This window comes from Corylus avellana, chromosome ca8 (genome assembly GCF_901000735.1).
Source record: "Corylus avellana chromosome ca8, CavTom2PMs-1.0".
Taxonomy (NCBI): Eukaryota; Viridiplantae; Streptophyta; class Magnoliopsida; order Fagales; family Betulaceae; genus Corylus; species Corylus avellana.
This window is the reverse complement of record NC_081548.1, coordinates 13423908-13444777: the sequence shown is the minus strand read 5'-3', so window position 1 is coordinate 13444777 and position 20870 is coordinate 13423908. Positions and strand designations below refer to the sequence as shown.

The following is a 20870-nucleotide window of genomic DNA, read 5'->3' as shown; positions in this document are numbered from 1 at the left end:
AATTAATTGATTAATGTCTTTGCAATATTACTTATTAATCTCATTTGAATGATTAATAAGTAATAATGCCCTTTCAAAAAAATGAAGCAGATTCCAACTCCCATACTCTCAATTTCCCTCTATCCCCAACTTACAACCATTTTGGGCAACCAGATAACTTGGTCATATTTTAAGAAAAAAGCAGGGCATGAATTTTCAGCTAAATACTTTGCAAGAAATAGAGGCATTTACTTTGCAGAAAGAAGCTTAACTAGTAATGGGTTTTAGTTATTACATGCAATGAAGTCAAGCAAGCAAAGCAAAAATCAGGAAGTCCTCAAAACACAAAGAATATAGACAAGTCCTCAAAACACTTGCAGCACCCAACAACCAACCTAACAACATCCAAAAAAAAAAAAATCCCAGATTCTCAATCTTTTGAGAATTGGACAGAAACCCTCCTATGAAAATCAAAACATCTACAAACAAACAAAAACTAACCTAAATAGCTCAACTCTACAACACAACACAACACAAAACCTGCTAAGAACAAAAAACTATTCCTCTCCCACTAGCTTCAGTAGCTGATGCTAGAGAAAGAGCACAACCTCCACCCAACCTCACAACAGCAGCCAAAGCAGTAGCAAATCAACAGGACATTCAACCACAGTTTGAAAAATACAACAAAGCCATGCCAGAATTCTGATGACAGTAAAACGAAAATCCAAGACTACATGAATGCTTATGACAGTAAAACGAAAATCCAACCAAGACCTCACATAGCAAAACACCAAGCAAAGAGCCAAGAGCCACCGAAAATCCCCCCCAATCTGCCATCACACAACCAGAAAATCAAAAGGAAACAAAAACCCATTCGGTTGAGGTTCATCTCAAAGTCAAAACTTCCAAAAATCAACAACCAAAACAGCCCATAACAACAAAGATCGCAAAAGTTCTCATTTTCCAAAATCCACACCCTAGACCCAAAACCTAAATCGCAAATCTGATACATTAATAGGGAAAGAAACCAAAATCAAAATCGCTCCATGATTTCCAGTTGTACAACAAAGAAAGAAACCAAAATCAAACAAAAATTACCAATAGAAATTCGTAGATTTGAATCGCTCCATACATATAGTTCAACAAAGAAAGAGAAAGATGAGAGTACCTGCGTCGGGGTTGACGAGTTACGCTCGGCCAAGAGAGAGATGAGCTGTGCAGGTGAAGGAGAATCAGTAGCTGCCGCAGTGCGTGAAGGTGAAGGTGAAGGAGAAGCTATGCGTGAAGGAGTCGGGGGGGTTTTTTGTTTTTTTTTTTCTAATCAAGAGTGTCGGGTTTTTTTTGGGGTGAGCTGGGAAAATGGTTTACGAAATTAAAAACTGTAAACTATTTTCCCCAAAAATGTAAAGGATTTTTTGTCAAACCGAAATCATTTTCGGTTTGACCACTATTTTACGTCGTAGTAAACACCGTAAATTGCGGAAAATATTTTCTCGAAATCATTTTACATCGAAGTAAACGGAGCGTAAAATTGCTAGCCCCTTTTTTTAGCCCCTTACAATATCTCTTGTCCCATCCAAATCCGTTTCAATTATCAATGGATGTTGCTAAAGTTGTGAAAACTCAAATGAAGTTGCAATAAGGTGGTCAAAATAAAAAAGTAACAACAATGTTTGTGAATTTGTTTTGGAAAGTATTTTTTGTTTTAGTTTTTTTTTTTTTAAAAAAAAATGTTTTGATTTGACATAAAAAGCATTGAGGGTCATTTACTTGGGTTCAAGAAGTGATAGCCCACATTTAAAGCAAAGGTAGAAGAGGGCCCAGTTCAAGAGGCACCACATGTTTGTTTCGATAAGTCAACAAAATAGCCTTACTAAGCTACTCATAACAAACACACATCTTTCTTGAGGGGTTGTTGCTGAATGACTGCAACCCTACTGAATGATTGCAATCTTGCTGAACATATTTACTGGAGGCTAATGACTCAACTCAATTGCCAATACAGAGGGGTAAAGCACACAAACGCACGCGCGCGCACATACACACACATACACACACACATGATCAATCTAACAAATCGAGCAATCAAGTTGGGTTTAGAGCTCGCGAGCTATAAACAAATCGAACGAGCTTGTCCGACAATCTTCATACGAACCTAAACTCGCAAGCTCTAAATTAGTCGGGTTGAGCATTATACGAGCCGAGCTCATGAGCCCTTGTCGAGTTCAGTCAAACAAGCCGGGTATGTATCACTTGCTAATTGGGAGGGTTTCTATAGGAATGCCTGGGTTTGTATAGTGTCGAGCTCGAGTTCGGGTCAAGCTTAACTGAGCAAGTATTAAGTAAGTTGTCAGACAGAGCGTGTCGGGCAGTCTTCATATGAACTTAAACTCGCGATCTCTAAATTAGTCGAGCGAGCGAGTCGAGTCGAGCATTATACGAGCTTGAGCTCATGACCCCTTGTCAAGTTCAGTCAAACAAGCCGGGTATGTATCACTTGCTAATCGGGTAGGTTTCTACAGAAATGACTAGGTTTGTATAATGTCAAGCTCGAGTTTGGGTTAGGCTTAATTGAGCAGGCATTAAGTCAGTTGTCGGACAGAGCATATCGGGCAATCTTCATACAAACCTAACCTTGCGAGCTCTAAATTAGTCGGGTGAGCGAGTCAGGTCGAGCATTACACGAGCCGATGAGCCCCTGTCGAGTTTAGTCAAAGGAGCCGAGTATGTATCACTTGCTAATCGAGCGGGTTTCTATAGGAACGAATGGGTTTAGCTCAAGTTTGGGTCAGGCTTAACTAAGCAGGTATTAAGTAAGTTGTCGGATAGACTAGTTTGTTTACAACCCTATGCAAGAATGAGAGAAAGAAGTCAAATAAATAGAATAAAGATAAAGAGTTGAAAAATAATATTTAATGAAAGTAAAGAGTGAAATAGATAATCCGTTAAAATTTGTATTAAAAAATGAATTAAAAAAAAAAAAGAACTTTTTGAGTAGTTAAAATAACTATTGATGTGAAGATGTGGTTTTACCCCTAGTTTTATTCCTCTAAACCTAAATTTAGTGTCCTGATCTATAAATATGTAGGCAAGAGTATTATAGAAATAAAGATTGTCTCCATGCCAAACTCCGAAAATAATATATATTTTTTTGGGCATCACTTTAAAGGGTGTTTCCTTTCATTTTCCTTCACTAGCTGTTTGTTTTAAATATGATCAATAATTTTTTGTCATTTTCACAAACCAACATTATTCTCTGGCTTATACTCTAATGTAGTTACTAATTATATCAAAATTAATGAGAAAATGATTGAATAAATAATTAATGTGAACAGCTCACCTTCAGGTCAACTCTCTCTCATTTTCTTCCAGATAGAAGACACATCACCATATAAAAAAAATAAATAAATAAACTTTTTGAGTAGCTAAAATAACTATTGTTGTGAAGATGCTCTATGTAATGTCCAATAAATTTATTACTAGATTTATTATGATTAAATAGATAACGATCGATTAATGTGGTAAAATAATATAAGATGCCTATTTCTACCCAAATAATGGGTCATAGTGTAAAGCTCAAATAATATAGAGCTAAACTACCCATTTTGAGTCCAAGCATGAATATCAAGTTTTTTGCCCATTCTCTCTCAAATTTATTAATGCTAGAGGGGCATTTTCGGGATTCTCACATTTCTCTTATTTCCCCTCTTGCCTCACGCACTACACCTATACTTTTCTCCACTCACATGTTTTTCTTTCACTTCCTCCCTCCCACAAAACACCCATTCGGTCCTAGCATGCTTGAACCAAAAATCTCTCTCATTTGTTCCTCTCATCTCTCATTTTTCCCTCTCCCATGTGAAGCATGAAGGCTACCCATGAATTTGAGCTTCTAATAGTCAAGGCTTTTCTAATAGTTAGCTAAATAGTAAGCTCTCTCTCTCTTCCTCACTCTCTTAGTTTCTCTCTTACTATTTCATATGAACTTGGGATTGTTGGGTCAGGATTTTAAGCTCAAAAACAACCCATCAGGGGGGTTGTACATGGCAATTACTAAATGGGTTTTCTCATTGTCATCATCTCTCTCTTTCATGTATACTCAAGGTTTTGCTTCGGTGTGTTCTAAATCAACTCTCCCATCATCTTTGAGCATCAGGTAATGATTATCAACATTAGAGCTTCCATTTTACCGATTAAATTGACGTAATTTTGTAATCCCTAATTTTTCTCTAAGTTAGGTCAATTGTGGGTATAAGACTAAATTCCTAAAATTGGCTTAGGGCTTTTGTATCTAGTGTTTGCTACTGATAAGCGTCGAATGCTGCACATTCAAATCCATTAACTCACATATGTTAATTCCTTAGCGTTGTTATCTTTTTGAATTTGTGTTGTTTTCATATTTTCGGGTTCTTAAGGAGAATACAAGAAATTCCATTGAATTCGGGCTTAAAACATGATTTTTTGAGATAATGATGTTTAAGAAATGGGATAGAGCACAAATTTGCTCACGTGCTCGAGCGCACTCGTGCTGAAATGTCCGAAATGTGCTAAAATTGATAAGGAAAGCTTTTTTAGGTCTCACAATCCGACTGGGAGACTGAATTAAGATTTTTCCGGGATTCCTAAGATCTTTATGGTTTGTTTTACTCCCTATAAATAGACATTTAAGCCTTGAAGAGGGGTGTGCTTAGTTTAAGACAGAAAATATCTTCTTGGATGCTTGAAGAGTTGAAGAGAAGATGGGCACGATGCCATCCCAACACTAGCATGAGCAACTAATTCAATAATAGGGTGTTGATATAACTCTTTCTAAGTAATAATGGTCTAATTATATTTTAATTTGGGTTTTTCTATATGCATGATGGTTATATAACTGTGAGAATTGATTTTAATGTTTATATTCAATCATTATGAACTTTTTCTCTTGTCTTAGAAAGCTCTTTATATTGATTGAACACAATCCTTCATATTTTCTGTGATTATATGAATGATTGTTATACAACGGTTCTAATTAATACATGATCAATAGGATTTGATAGGCCATGACTAAGAAATGAGAATTTGTCTACACCCTATATCATGCATAGTATTCTCATATTTAAATTCTCTTTTATTTTCATGCACTTTAATTACAAAACAACTCAGTCATCTCTTAAATTAAGTTACTTTTAATTTCATAAACTTGATAACAATTCCTAGCAATCTTTAAGGTTCGACACCCTCAATATAGCCTTATCCTACAGGGATTCGTACTATTGCGAGTAGTATTTTATTATTGATATATTTTGGTATACAAAAGACCACATCAAATGCTTTCATACTTACAATGTTTACTTCATTAGCTACGAAATGTTTTTAAATGTAATGTTGGGTAACTGTCATTGTAAATTGATGTAAAAAGGGAAAAATCAGCTTATTGTGAAAACCTAGTAATTTCTATACTTATTGAGACCGTGGACTCATTAATCTGCCTATGTGAACTTGGTTAACTCTACGATTGCATAGACAATGTTGATTTTGCAAGTGGTGGTAGTGTCGATGAGGATCTGGTGGCCCTATATCTAGGCTACTATGATTGAGTTCATAGGATGTCGGATGCTTTAGAGTAAGGTTTTTTTTTTTTTTTTTGATAGCCCCTTCTTTTGAATTGGGTTTTTGTGTATGTATATAGCACCATGTCCTATGAGACACCTTTTGTATAGTTTGCTTATGAGTATGTAATTAGTGTAATGTAAAGGTTTAAAGATACATAGACGTTTACGTCAGCTTTATGTGTTATGTAATATAATGTATAGTTATCTCCACTGCATAATTATAATCTCTGATGTGATGTGCTCATATTATGAGATGATAATAAGTATGTACAAGTTATTGTGGCAACTTAACCTTGTGATTATAAAGGGGATCATTACAGCGGTGGTGTTAGAGCAGTTTACTTTAAGGACCATTGATGGAGTAGTGTCATGCTATGAATCACAATCCTATACTAAGCATTGTGAGAATTAGTTGTCTTGTCTAAAGTTTAGGGTGTAACACCAGAGCTATATAGACTTAAATACTTTTAATAAAAAATAAGACACGGAGTCTTTAGGAAGGGCTAAATATGGGATGCATACATGTTTGCTTAATGTGTGGGATGTTTGATCTTACTTACTTGCAACATACGTTTGTCTACGTGTGAAATCTCTTTGCTTACTTGCATTATGACCACTAATGTTGGTTGGTTAATGTTGTAGTACAGATTAATGTCACCTATATGCGAACGACATGTCGAGGACTTGGTGAATCATGGAGATGGCAATGAGCCACCTCCACCTTCTCCACCACCTCCTCCACCTCCATTAGATGCACCTGAAGGGACATAGTTTTGGGCATAGGCTACACAATTCGTGGCCATGATGATGGCTACTATTCCACGTCAGAGAGATCGTAGGGAAGCAATTGGGTACTCATCAGCAAACGAATGCTCGGGAGATTCATAGCTTCTTGGGATTAGCTGGTTACTATCGAAGATTCATTAAAGGATTCTCTACTTTGTCAAGGCCTCTTACTGCTCTTACAAGAAAGAATGCCCTTGTGTGTAGAGAGATGAATGTGAAACAAGTTTCCAAGAACTGAAACAGAGATTAAAGTCAGCACATGTGCTTACTCTACCTACTGAATCTATTGGCTATATGCTTTACACAGATGCATCTCAGAAAGGACTAGGTTGCGTACTCATGCAACAAGGCAAAATAATAGCCTATGCATCAAGACAGTTGAAAGACCATGAGAAGAATTATCCTACTCATGACTTGGAGTTAGCAGCAGTAGTTTATGCCTTGAAGATTTGGAGGCATTATCTTTATGGCAAGTGGTGTGAGATTTGCACTGATCATTAGAGTCTCAAGTAAATCTTCACACAGAATGATCCAAATATGAGATAGAGAAGGTAGTTAGAGTTGATAAAGGATTATGATAGCCATGTGTTCTACCATCCGGTTAAAGCTCATGTAGTAGCTGACGCATTAAGTCGAAAATCTTGGGATGTTGAGACTGATGACATTGATGAATTGGCGCAGCAATTTGCCATTATACGAATTGATAAAGTATTGATTGGTGAATCACCAACTCTTGCAGCTTTGGTGGTGCAACCGTTAACTAGAGAAAGAATCAAATTGGCACAAGAAAATGATGATGAGCTGAAAGAGCTTATAGAATAAGCTAGAGAAGGAGAAACACTAGATGTTCAGATTACCTCCAAGGGTGTTTTGAAAACAAAAAATGGCCGGACAATTTTACCAAATGATGACCTATAGGTGCGAGATGTACCTTGTGGGAGGCTGTCCATTTGGACATAGTCCTTCTAGGCAGTGGTCGTTTAGTCCATGGTCCATTAGATGGTAAGCGCAAGGCCAGAAATTGGAACAAATTGATTTTGTTCATTCACGTCCTTCGCTTCAGGGCTTGCCCCTCGGTGTGGTCAGTACTTCATACTGTCAGGTAGTAAAGCTTACACTTGTTCACTAATTATGACGGTTTGCCAGGGCCTCTTTCCTCCTCCCTTTTATGCTCACTCGTAAGGGTCCGGACACCCACAAAAGGGGAGGGAGTCGACTAGACATTTCAGCCATTGGTGGGAATTTCACTCGCATCCGATCCTTAATTTTTGTTCACCCCAGATGATCGTTTTGGGTGAATTGTGACCTCGTACGATTGTGTTGAGTAAGCAACAGCAGCTTCGCCATAGTACTGACTTATGGGTCAAGCCAAGCCCTTACCCGCCTGAATTGAATTCAAGTTAAAGAGAAAAATTTGTAGGAAGCTGATAAGTGCTAAAATAGTCATATTTTAGCCCCTTAATTTACATATGTTAGGCTCTTAGCTTTGTTATTATTTGATATTTTTATTATTTTGTTTCCTTTTTGTGTTTTATGTCTTTTTATATGTTTTTAAAGAAAATGAAGCATTTCTCGAAAATTTGGATTTAAATGGCATTTTTGAAAAAATATGGAGGTTGAGATCGAGCATATGCAGACTAGGCTCAAGCCCAAGCATGCGCTCGAGCGCAACAGCGCGCGAGCACCAGAGAGCAAGGAGCAAACACAACAGTGCATGCGCACAATAAGAAGGCTCGAGCGGATCAGCACTCGAGCATACACGGGCATAGATTGAGCGCACGGAGAAAAATCAGATGTGGCCAAGACTCATTTTTCAACCTAAAATTGGTTTTCAAAGTCGTACTTGTACTAGGAAATAAACCTCCGATCTTATTAGGTTTTCTAGGGCTTCTATGTTTTCCTAAGCCTATAAATAGACTTTTAACTCTAGGAAAAAGTGTGGAGAAGCAGACACAAGTTTTGGAAAAGAACTGAAGGCTAGATCAAGAGGAATTTGGGTTTTTCTTCTCTTCCCCTTTTATTTTTGTTATGTAGTTTATTATTTTAATTAGGGCTAGATTGAAGCCCTAATCATGTCTCTTTAAGGTTGCAATATTGGCGCATTTGCTACAATTATCTTTTGGGTGATTAATTTGATTACTTTCTGTTTACTTGAATTCTTCATATGAATGTGTTTGATCATATGCATGTGCTCGGATTTATGTTATTTTAAGTCAATTTTGATGACCGAGTTTGGAGCTTAATAAAGTTACAAAAGAACCCAATCACAAGTTCTCGGGCTAATCAACTTGTGGAACCAAGAGTAGATACCATGCTCTAGGCCTTGTGTGGTTGTCGATTTTTATAGATTTATACTTAAAGAACAACTTAGTAGATACCATGCTAAATCCTTTATGGAAGAAAAGAACTAGAGTAGATACCATGTCTAGTTCGTTGTTTAGGAAAATCAATCGCTTAAGGAGTAGATATCATGCCCTTAGGTTTACAAACATTGGATATCTAGAGATAATTGGAATATTGGCATATTGTTAATCTTATTTTAGTATGGTTAGCGGTGGATTTAAAAACCCTAATCCTTTTTAGTTTTAGTATTTCTTTTACTTTATTTATTTAGTTTAATTCAATATGTGATAATTGTTTTAAACCCGTTAATTAAATAGGAAATTACATTATAAGCATAATTTACTAATCCTCGTGGGAATGATCTCGTATTTGCCTATTATATTATTGTTTTAATCTTGTGCACTTGCGAGTAAAACGTACCAAATATTGTCTATTAATTTAGGTAGTATTTGGTATAACAAGTTTTTGGCGCCGTTGTCCGGGATTGTGTTAAATCGTGTTTAGAATTTTTTTTTTCCCTCCAGTTTATTTTAATTTTAATGTCTGTTTATTTTATTTTCATTGTTTCTGTTTATTTTTTTAATTCTGTAATTTTTTTTTATTTTGTGTTTTGAATGTTTTTTTTTCTTTGTTTCTGTCCGCAAGTCTATTCTAATTTGCAGCAGTGCGATCGTGCATACCGCTACCAGGCAGCAGTCCCGATGCTGTTGTAGTCCCTGTTCTATTTTTATCCGTAGTAGTGCGATCGAGCGCCCCACTGCCATACTATTTCTGTTTTGTGGCAGTGAGACCAAACACCCAATCAGAAGGATTGAGCTTACCACTGCGATCGATCACATGTCCTCTGCTATTGAGTGCACTTTTAAATAGTAGTAATGAAGCTGCTGTAAAGTCCGAATCTAATTGGTTTATTTTGCATGTAGGATCAACGATCTTAAAAATTTTGCCATCATTCCATACAATGCATGCCTTATGCACTTGAGCCCTTCATTAGGCCGGGGTACATGATCTCCTTCCAGGTTCTATTATCTCCATTGTTGTCAATTTTTATTCTTTGATTATATTTTTACATCAATGTGTTGCACTTGACTGGTATTTAGTTGGAGTATTTATTTGTTTTAGGGACAAGTCTTCTTGCAAGTTTGGGGGTATGCTATGAGCAATACCTATTCCAACTAGCATCTCACAGAGAATAGTAGCACTGAAGCTACATTCAACAATCTGGTTGAAGACAGTAAACTTAGCGCTCTTGGGAGGTATTCCATTCCATGACAAGTGTTCCTAAATTTAAGTTTGGGGATATGCTACGAGTCATACCTTTGTCCAACCAATTTTCTCATCTCCAGGGTTTGATCTTTCCATTTTTTTACACATTGAGGACAAGTGTAATTCAAGTTTGGGGGTATGGGGAACACACACACATTTTGTCTAAAATTTTTTGAAAATTTTTATTTTCTTAAAAATTTTGAAATAAATGCATGTTATGTTATTCCTGAGAATTTGGTTAATTTAGAAATTGTGATTTGAATTTCATTGCTGAGCTTAAAATGTTGAACACATAATCTAATGGCGAGAATTCAAAGTCTAGTTACTTACTTTCGACATTTGAGAATTCACTTGTTTTAATTTTAAATTGCCACAAGCACATTAGCACTTAGTTTGTGGGGTATGACATGTTAATATGATTGTATATGTTTCAATTTCTTGGGTAAAGTTGCGTGACTAGTTGGATGGATACTTTGACATATATATAAAAAGAAGAAAAGAAAAGAAAATAAAACAAATTGATCATTATGAGATTTTCATTAAGTAACTGGACATCTTGCCTCATTAAGCAATGAGTGTTCACATCAAAATGTGAGAATTTTGATTTGGTTAAATTCATGGCTAGTTTAGTTTAGTAGCCTTTTTGATTTGAGTAAGTAAGTCTTTAAGGGTGTCTTTACACTTAATGCCCTAAAACCATATAGTTTGTGAGTCATTGGCGAAACACTCATTATATGGGTCAATTAGAAAGCTTAAGGGAACAAAGCACTGTAGAGCCTAAAAAGAATTGAAAAGAAAAGAAAGTTATGCCTTGGTTATTCATTCCGATAGGAATCCCAATGAACTTTGAGGTATTTCTTAAGTGACAAATATTCATATTTTAGCCCTTAACTTATATTTGTTAATTCCTTAGTTTTGTTAGTTTGTACTATTTTATTTCCTTTTTGTATTCTCTTTGTTTTATAGGTTTTTGGAAGAAAATAAAGTATTTCCGAAAGTATCGGGCTTAAAAGATAAAATTGGGAAGAAGCTAGAAGTTTCGGATCAAGCTTAAGCATTCAGATAGTGCGATCGATCACAGAGGACCTGCACTCGAGGGCACTACCAAAGAGGTCCAGACGAGCGAGCAAGGCGTGCGCTCGCACACACAAGAAGAAGACTCGATCGCATTTGTGATCGAGCGCAGAAGACACACGATCGATCGCAGGTCTGCGATCGAGTGCGCACGAGCTGCAATCGAGCAGACTCGTGCGCTGGAGAAAAGAATCAAGGCGGCCAGACTTCCTTTTACTTCCAAAATAGGGTTTTTCAAGTCCTAGTTGAACTAGGACTTAACCCTACGAGTTTAGTAGGGTTTCTAGGATTTCTAGAGTATTCCTAAGCCTATAAATAGACCTCTAAGCCTCACAATTAAACACGCAACTCTTGGAGAGAAGAATTGGAGGATACTTCAAGGAGTCATTTTTGGTTCTTTCTTTCCCTTTTCTTTTTAGTTTTATTTTAATCATGTGTAACTAAACTCTTTAGTAGGGCTAGATTGAAGCCTTAATTATGTTTATTTAATATTTCAATATTGGCGCCTTTGTGATAATCATATTGTGATGCTTAACTTGATTAATTCTTGTTTTATTGAATTTCTCATATGTGTGTGACTGGCCATTATATGCATGTGGTATGGATTAATTAATTAAGTCAATTTGGATGATCAAGTCCTGGGCTTAATAGAGTGACAAGAGAATTTCCTCACCGGTTCTTGAGTTAATCAACATGGGGAACCGGAAGTAGACATCCATGCCCTAGGCCTGATGTGTTTGTTGATTTCCATAGATTTATGCTTTCTTAAAGAACAACTTAGTAGATACCTATGCCTAATTCGTTGCTTAAGGAGATCAATAGCTTAAGGAGTAGACACCCATACCCTTAGATTGACGAACTTTAAGTATTCATAATATGATTAGAGCACTGGCATATTGTTATATTATTTGAGGAAGATTAGTGGTGGCTATCAAAGCCCTACCCTTTATTTATCTTTATTTCCTTTTAATATATCAATATCAATATCATGACAAAGTTAATATTTTAATCAATTCTAAACGAAATCAACAATCTCCGTGGGAATGATCTCGTACTTGCTGCACTATACTACTGTTTTGATCTTGTGCACTTGTGAGTTAAAACATACTAATTATTATCTATTAATTTAGGTAGTATTTGGCACAACAGTATTGAGTCATTGCACATTGGAAATAATTTGGAAGCCTCATAGTTATGTGTTAGTTCACTTTACACTAAATTGAACTTGTGTGCCTTAACTTTTATTTTGCAACTGATTAGACTTTAGAATTCCAATTCATTGTAAAGATGGAGATTATCTTTTTAAGCATGGTAATGAATAAAAATCAATGTTTTAAGTGATACTAAAACCTTTGGCATATCATAAATTTTGTATAATGTTTATGGGTAACATTTTTGTTAAACCCTCACGGAACTTCACTCGTCCTACTAGGGATGCCTAGGGGTTTAAAAGGCTTATTGCATACGCTAAATGCAATCGTGCACCCCACGAAAAAAGGATTTATCTTTTTTGTTTTTATGTTTTGTTTTTACTTTCAATTTTGTATTTCTAAAGGACTAGCAATATGTAAGTTTGAGGGTATGATAAATGCTAAAATAGTCATATTTTAGCCCCTTAATTTACATATGCTAGACTCTTAGTTTTGTTATTATTTGATATTTTGTTTCCTTTTTGTGTTTTATGTCTTTTTATAGGTTTTTGAAAAAAAAAATGAAGCATTTGTAGAAAAATTGGATTTAAAGGGCTTTTTTGGGAAAATCTAGAGGTTGAAATCGAGCACATGCAGACTAGGCTTGAGAGCAGGCATGCATTCGAGCTCTAGAGAGCAAGGAGCGAGCACAGCAGTGCATGCGCACAAGAAGAAGGCTCGAGCGCATCAGCGCTCAAGCACACATGGGCATGGATCGAGTGCAGGCTTGTGCTCCATCGCACCACACCTGGGATCGAGCGCACTCGTTCGCTAGAGAAAAATCAGATGTGGCCAAGACTCCTTTTTCAACCCAAAATTGGTTTTCAAAGTCCTACTTGTACTAGGAAATAAACCTCCAATTTGAGTAGGTTTTCTAGGGCTTCTATGTTTTCCTAAGCCTATAAATAGACCTCTAAGCCTCTAGGAAAAAGTGTGGAGAAGTAGACACAAGCTTTGGAAAAGAATTGAAGGCTAGGTTAAGAGGAGTTTGGGTTTTTCTTCTCTTCCCCTTTTATTTTTGTTATGTAGTTTAGCATTTTAATTAGGGCTAGATTGAAGCCTAATAATCATGTCTCTTTAGGGTTACAATATTGGCGCCTTTACTACAATTATCTTTTGGGTGTTTAATTTGATTACTTCCTGTTTACTTGAATTCGTCATATGAATGTGTTTGATCATATACATATGCTTGAATTTATGTTATTTAAGTCAATTTGGATGACCGAGTCCTGGCCTTAATAAAATGACAAAATTACCCCATCACAAGTTTTTGGGCTAATCAACATGGAGAATCGGGAGTAGATACCATACCCTAGGCCTTGTGTGGTTGTCACTTGTCGATTTCCATAGATTTATGCCTTCTTAAAGAATAACTTAATAGATACCATGCTAAATCTTTTGAGGAAGAAAAGAATTAGGGTAGATACTATGCTTAGTTCGTTGTTTAGAGAAATCAATAGCTTAAGGAGTAGATACCATGCCCTTAGATTGACAAACATTGGATATCTAGAGATAATTGGAATATTGGCATATTGTTAATCTTACTTGAGTATGGTTAGCGGTGGATTTCAAAACCCTAATCCTTTTTAGTTTTAGTATTTCTTTTATTTTATTTCTTTAGTTTAATTTAATTTGTGACAATTGTTTTAAACCCGTTAATTAAATAGAAAATTACATTATAAGCATAATTTACCAATCCTCGTAGGAATGATCTCGTATTTGCCTGCTATATTATCGTTTTGATCTTGTGCACTTGCGAGTAAAACGTACCAAATATTGTCTATTAATTTAGGTTGTATTTGGCACAACAGAAGCACATCAAACAAAGTATACAATACACCCTGGAAACACTAAGATGTGCTAAGAATTGAAGAAGTTTTGGTGTCGAGGTATGAAGCGCAATGTAGCTGAGTATGTTGCACAATGTCCTTCGTGCCAACTTGTTAAAGCTAAACACCAACAGCTTGCGAGACCACTTCAACAACTTGATATTCTAATGTGGAAATGGGATCAAGTTGCATTGGATTTCGTTGTGGATTGTCTAGGACTCCTAGTGGAGAAGATGTTATATAGGTGATAATTGATAGGCTCACAAAGAGTGCTCATTTCCTTCCATTCAGGATTACAAATTTAATGGAGAAGATGGCAGAGTTGTATGTACATGAGATAGTCTGATTACATGGAGTTCCTGTTTTTATAGTGTCGGATCGGGATGCTTGGTTTACCTCCAAGTTTTGGAAGAAGCTACAAGAAGCAATAGGAACCAAGCTAAATTTTAGCACAGCGTACCATCAACAAACCAATGGGCAATCTGAGAGGACCATTCAAATCCTTGAGGATATGTTAAGCCTATGTGTGCTCGACTTTAACGGTAATTGGACACGATTCTTGCCTTTAGTTGAATTTGCTTACAACAACCGCTTCCAAGCAATGATTAGAATGGCATCGTATGAAGCTTTATATGGGTACAAGTGTAGATCGCCGTTATATTGGGATGTGGGCGAAAGGCAATTATTGGGACTGGAAATGATACAAGACACAAAAGAGAAAGTTGCACTTATACGAAAGAGAATGGCCACCGCTTAAAGTAGACAGAAAAGTTATGTGGACAAGCATTGCCGCAAGCTAGAATTTGAAGTTGGCGACCTTGTGTACCTCAAAGTGTCTCCGATGAAAGGTGTGATACGTTTTGGCAAGTAGGGGAAGCTTAGTCCTAGGTACGTGGGACCATTCCAAGTGAAGAAACACATGAGCTCGTGGCATATAAAGTTGAATTGCCACATAGCCTCGCTGGTGTACATGATGTATTCCATGTCTCCTAGCTATGGAAGAGTGTACATGATCCTTTGCACATCACTAATTTTGAACCTCTTGATATTCAAGCTAACTTGACATATGAAGAGCTTCCCGTGCAAATTTTGAATTGCAAGGAGCAATAGTTGAAATTGAGGACCATTCCACTGGTCAAGGTTTTATGGAGAAACCATGGAGTAGAAGAAGTTTCATGGGAACTTGAGCAGGATATGTGGGATTGATATCCCCATTTGTTCGAATGAACCCAGGTATAATCATGCTTTACAATGTTATTTAAGTATATATTCTTACGTCAAAACATTTTACAAGAATAATCATGAAAACATTTTATTTCAAAACAAACGGATTATAAGGATGCGTTTGGGATTGCAATTTCGCAAAAATAATCTGCGTTTTTAAAAGATATCGCGAAATGTGTGATTTCTATAAGCAGGTTATGGGTGCTTATTTAAAAAAATAGGAACTTAAACTAAAATTACAACTTCGCATAACAAATGTTTAATAAAAAAATATTTTTTAACATATTTTATCAAATGCGTTTGCGATTTTAAAAAGTACTAATTTTAAAAACACAATTTTTAAAAATAAAAATTTTAAAATTGTACTTATTGAAACTAGAATCCTAAATGAATCCTAAGTTAAGAAGAATTTTCCTACCATCCAATTTGTAGGAAATATATATTCAAAGAAAAAAGTGAAACATGAGTATATAACTGACGTGGCAAAAACTTGGATAATTTTTTCAAGGGAATGGATATCGTTGAGAAGTGAATAAAAACTACAAAAATGCACACTAGGTGACCACCCTGTCCCTGTAGAGGAATATTTAGTTGAATAGGAAAATATTTAGTTAGTTATTTTAAGAAGTAAAAAAGACAAAAATATTTTTGTCCTATTGGTTGGTTTACTTGCTAGTACATTCCATTCGTTTGATACAAAACGCAAAGTCAAAATCCAAAGCGCACAGAGAGAGGAAATGGATGACCGCATACTAGCGAGGGAGAGGCACCAGATGGAACAGATTCGAGAGCTCGATCTCGAGGAATTGCAGGTGGAAGAGGTCGATGGCCTCCACGACTCATCCGACGATGACCTTGGCGCCATGTAATCTCCCCACCACCCTTCCTCTTCGCCGTTTGATTTTTTCCCCAAACTTGATTGGTTGTACTATCATATTCCCAACTATTGTTGATGTTGTGGTACGGGGCTTTCTTAGGGTTATTGCATAATTTGAATATCTCGTCTGGGAGGCGTATGATTTAATTGGGCTTTCTAAACTTTTGTTTGGATTCTGAGAAAATCGAGGGAAAGAAATGAAACAAGTTTTGGTTACGCTAGTTTAACCCTAAATCGGAGAAAATGCAGGACATATTTGATAATTCAGCGTAACATTCATGGTAAATGTGACTCGGTTACCTAGTTTGATTTGCAAATCCACTTTTTGTCTGCCACGGAAGTTGAATAAGTAGAAATGTAAATTTAAGATTAAGAGTCATAGCATATGAGCTTGAACTCAATTGGCAGTAGAGGATTGGTGAGCTTGAATGCATTTTCTTTGCTTTTTAGAATAATTTGGAGTTGATTTCACTGATGTTGTTTTGATTATTGTCATGGGTTCCTGACTTTCTTATGCATATTTTGCTTTGGACTATAGTGACCGTGGCTATGCTGGCGCTGCCTCATCTAGTGAATTTACATTCAACACCAGTTTGGCTTCGTTACATAAATATCTTGGCGGTAGGCAAATGGTGCTCTGTTTTATGTATTTGTGTATATTGATGCTGATCTGAAGTATCTAGGGTTCATGAGATCACTTACATGCAACAGAGGTCGAAGACACACACCATAGGATGGCCTTCTTGGAAGGCGGTGCTGTCATGAACCTCCCACTTTTTTATCTTGAAGGTATTGCTTTATTTATTCATTTAATAGATTATGTTATTGATTTTCAGTTCCAGTACCTACCTGTTTGGCTATTTTACTTCATCTAGATTGCAAACTTAGTCATAGTTGTGCGAAGTTATTAACTATTTTTTTTTTTTTAAAAAAAAAACAGATCCGGTTATTGAAAAATGTTAAAATTTTCTGGAATTTAAGTGAAAAATCTGTACTTCATAGTTATAGCGAGCACTGAGAAAAAAAGTACTTTCAATTTTCTGTTAGATACTTAAACACTTGGCTTTCATCATCTTTTTTTCTAATGCTCTTTCTCAAACATTTTCAGAGGAGATTTGATGCCAGTGTAGTATAATATATATATATAGTACTGTCTGTTCCGTGTGTGTGCATATTATTTTTTCTTATTCATTCATTATGCTCTAATGACTTTGCATTATCATACAGAAGCTTTAAATCAGTTGCCATAACCTGTAATTTTAAAAAACCAGTTTAATTAAGCACCCTTAATCTTGTAAGTTGTAAGAATTTAAGCCCTGTCAGATTGCTGTGGTGTATAGTACGTCACCTTTTTATTTGGACCTATTGTCTGTGGGTGCCTTCCTATTTCTCTTCCTTTTTATTTAGACCATGCCATGTGATATTTTTCAGGAGTTGTTTTGTTCCCGGAAGCCACCCTTCCCCTAAGAGTTATTCAGCCAAATTTTATAGCTGCAGTTGAGAGAGCATTAACCCAAGTTGATGCTCCTTATACTATTGGTGTGGTAGGTGAACTTCTTATGACTGCTTTTCATTTGCTCTATCTGTGCTTGGGATTTCTTGCTCTAGTTTTTGTTCAAAAGTTTTAACGTGGTTTTGAAACTTTTCCAGGTCCGTGTTCATAGCGACCCTAATGATGGAAGATTAAGGTTCGCATCGATTGGGGCAACAGCAGAGGTACAATTACAAAACCTCCGCCTTTTTTTTTTTTTTTTTTTTTTTTTTTTTTTTTCAATTAATGGGAATGTAACCAATATGTCTACATATCTCATTTATATCACCTTGTGTTGATTTTTAAGAATTGTAACCTCTAGAAGTTGGCTCAAGTGGTAAGGGCCTTGGTCTTTGTGGTGTTTCCATTGGGTCCAAGGTTCAAATCCCTTGGGTGCAAACAATTTTTTTGGGCTAGCTTGTTGACGAAACTGCAATATTACTTGATCTGTGTGGATGGGCATTTTTACATGGATCCGTAGTTTACCCAACAGGGGTGGGTACATAAAGTGACTTTGCCTTTGAGGGGTTCCTCGTTATTAAAAAAAAAAAAGTGTTGATTTTGAAGATTGCAATGTCACATGTTTATGTCCATTTATATGTCATCAAATGTCAAACACAAATCTTTGTTAGACAACCCCCTGATGCAGGACAAACAATAATCACCGGAATAATACAGTGAATGTAGGAGAGAGTAGGGTAAAAGAGAGAGAAAGAAAGAAGTAGTTAAAAGGGGAAGAAGAAGCTAAAAGAAGAGGAAGAAAGGGGAAAGAAGAAGCTATGGAAGAGAAAAGAGAGGGAGAGAAGGAGAGAAGGGAAATCAATTCCTTATAATTTTATTTCATCAAGTACGGCTCCATTGAAGTACAAAGCATGCTCAAATAGACTCAAGACTAAACCCTAGGGAAATACCCATTTATTGTCTTACTTAACATAATCTAGGGCAATCACCTATTTATTGAATGCCAAAAACATCACCAGATAAAATAAAATAAATTAAATTACTAATAACTAATAGAAGCTAAACAAAATTGTAGGTAGGGCTGTAAATAAACTAGTCCGTTAGACAATTCGTTGGATACCCACTCAGTTAAGCCCAATCCAAACGCAAACTCGGTACTATACAAACCCGCTTATTACTGTAAAAACCTATTCGATTAATAAGTGATACATACCCGATACGCTCGACAGAGACTCGGGAGCTTAGCTCGTTTAAAGCTTGACCTAGCCACTCACCGGACTTGTTTAGGGCTTGCGAGCCTAGCTCATAAAAAGCTTGACTCAACTTGTTAGCTTGTTTATATATCTTTGTATATATACACAAATATATATATTAATATATTACTAAGAATGAGTTATATAAATTTAAGTATGTATATTAGTAGTTAAGTAATATATGTTATATAGGTTTCTTAATATTTACTTATCAAAAAAATATTTATACGTGTGTGTATATTAGTTAACATACCAACTAGTTAGTTCATAAACTGACATATTATTTAGCTAATTAATATATGTTTAAGTAAATAAGTAACTTAGTAAATATAGTTAACTATAGGTTACCCAATATTTGTATGCATATTATCTATGTGTGTGTGTGTGTGTGTGTGTGTGTGTTATTAGTATTAACATACTAACTAGTAACTAGTAACTAGTTAGTTAATACATATTAAGTTACTAACTATTAAGGCTTATTAAGTTGCTAACTAAGTTAATTAACATAAGTTACATAAATAGTTAGTTAATATGAAATAAAGTTGTTAACTAACATATTTAATAGTTAGTATATAACTATATGGCTATATTGAATAGTTAGTATACAAGTAAGTATTAACATACTAAATAGTAAATACTAACTATAGTTAAGTGTTAACTAAATAGCTAATACTATTAACTAATCATAAGATATTTAATTATATAACTGTAACACCTAGCCCCACTGACACACAATATTGTCCGCTTTTGGCTCCCCCGAATCAGACTTCCCAGGAAGTTACTCATCCTGGTACTACTCTCGCATAAGCTTGCTTAACTGCGGAATTCTGATGGGATTATGACCATAACGACTTTAAAACGCATTGTTGTCAATAAGGATGGAAGTATACATATAAGCACATCTCTATCTCCATATCCAGACGATGTAGGACGTTACAATCACCCCCTCTTAGGACACAGCGTCCCCGCTGGCGACCTTCATGGGATTAGCCCATTTTTGGAGTTCCAACGAGGACTCGCTGGCGACCTTCATGGGCTTGTGCACGCAAGCACATTTTCATCTCCATGCCTAGGCGATGTGAGACATCACAATAACTATATGCTAGTAATTAATGTGTTAGTGTATATCAACATATTAATGTTAGTTTTTTTTTTTTTTTTTTTTTTTTTTCTTCTAAGCAACATATTGATGTTTTTTTTAGGTAGGACTTTATGACTTTCATTAATAAATTATGATCAATATCTTTTATAAATACATGATATTATTCCATTCAAACTTGATCCACTGATTGCTTACAATGTTAGTTAACTTACATCACTAGTCAGTGGTTGGGTGACCTAGATATTGAGTATTTACCGAGCCTAACACCAGACATCCTAGGAACTTTTTGGCATATTAATGTTTCTTATGGCTTGAGCTCCTTTTGCAAGTGGAGGCTAACAGTTGATACGGAATCAATTTTGGATCACATGTCAGAAATGAAAAAGTGAAGCTATTTCTATTGTAAATGCAGTTTGTATGTTGAATTAACCTGCTGGCAAAGTGACTCTTATGATGTGAGATAGAGATGTTTTATACTTGTGGGATTCTTCATTGAGTGTGCGAGGTTGTGGGCTGTAATTGGGTTTGTTATGTCATTTATGCAAATAGCTTATACACTTGCTAAACTCACTTTTACAGATTCGACAATACCGGCGGTTAGAGGATGGCTCATTGAATGTGGTTACTCGTGGCCAGCAGAGATTTCGTCTAAGGCGACGTTGGGTTGATGTGGAAGGAGCGGTTAGGATAATTACTATTTTTACTTACCCAGAAATGAATAATATGCTTGAATGATAATTCTTTTTTCTCTTTGTTATCTATATCAGCAAAGGCTTATTTGGATTAAATTTCATCGTTTTAGCCATGTGGAGAGGTCCAAATTATCCAGGAAGATCAGCCATTAAGGACTCCATGTGATGC

At 35.9% G+C, this 20870-nt stretch overlaps 1 protein-coding gene across 1 annotated transcript in view; it reads left to right on the top strand.

Moving 5' to 3' along the window:
- The first annotated feature begins 15983 nt into the window (after positions 1–15983).
- LOC132190050 (uncharacterized) overlaps positions 15984–20870 on the top strand; it is a 10471-nt gene continuing 5584 nt past the window's right edge. The window contains exons 1-7 of the mRNA XM_059604931.1: positions 15984–16150; positions 16701–16783; positions 16874–16951; positions 17594–17706; positions 17813–17878; positions 20589–20690; positions 20812–20870. Of these exons, the coding sequence (XP_059460914.1) occupies positions 16023–16150; positions 16701–16783; positions 16874–16951; positions 17594–17706; positions 17813–17878; positions 20589–20690; positions 20812–20870 (629 nt within the window). The 5' untranslated portion in view covers positions 15984–16022. The remainder of the gene's footprint in view (positions 16151–16700; positions 16784–16873; positions 16952–17593; positions 17707–17812; positions 17879–20588; positions 20691–20811) is intronic.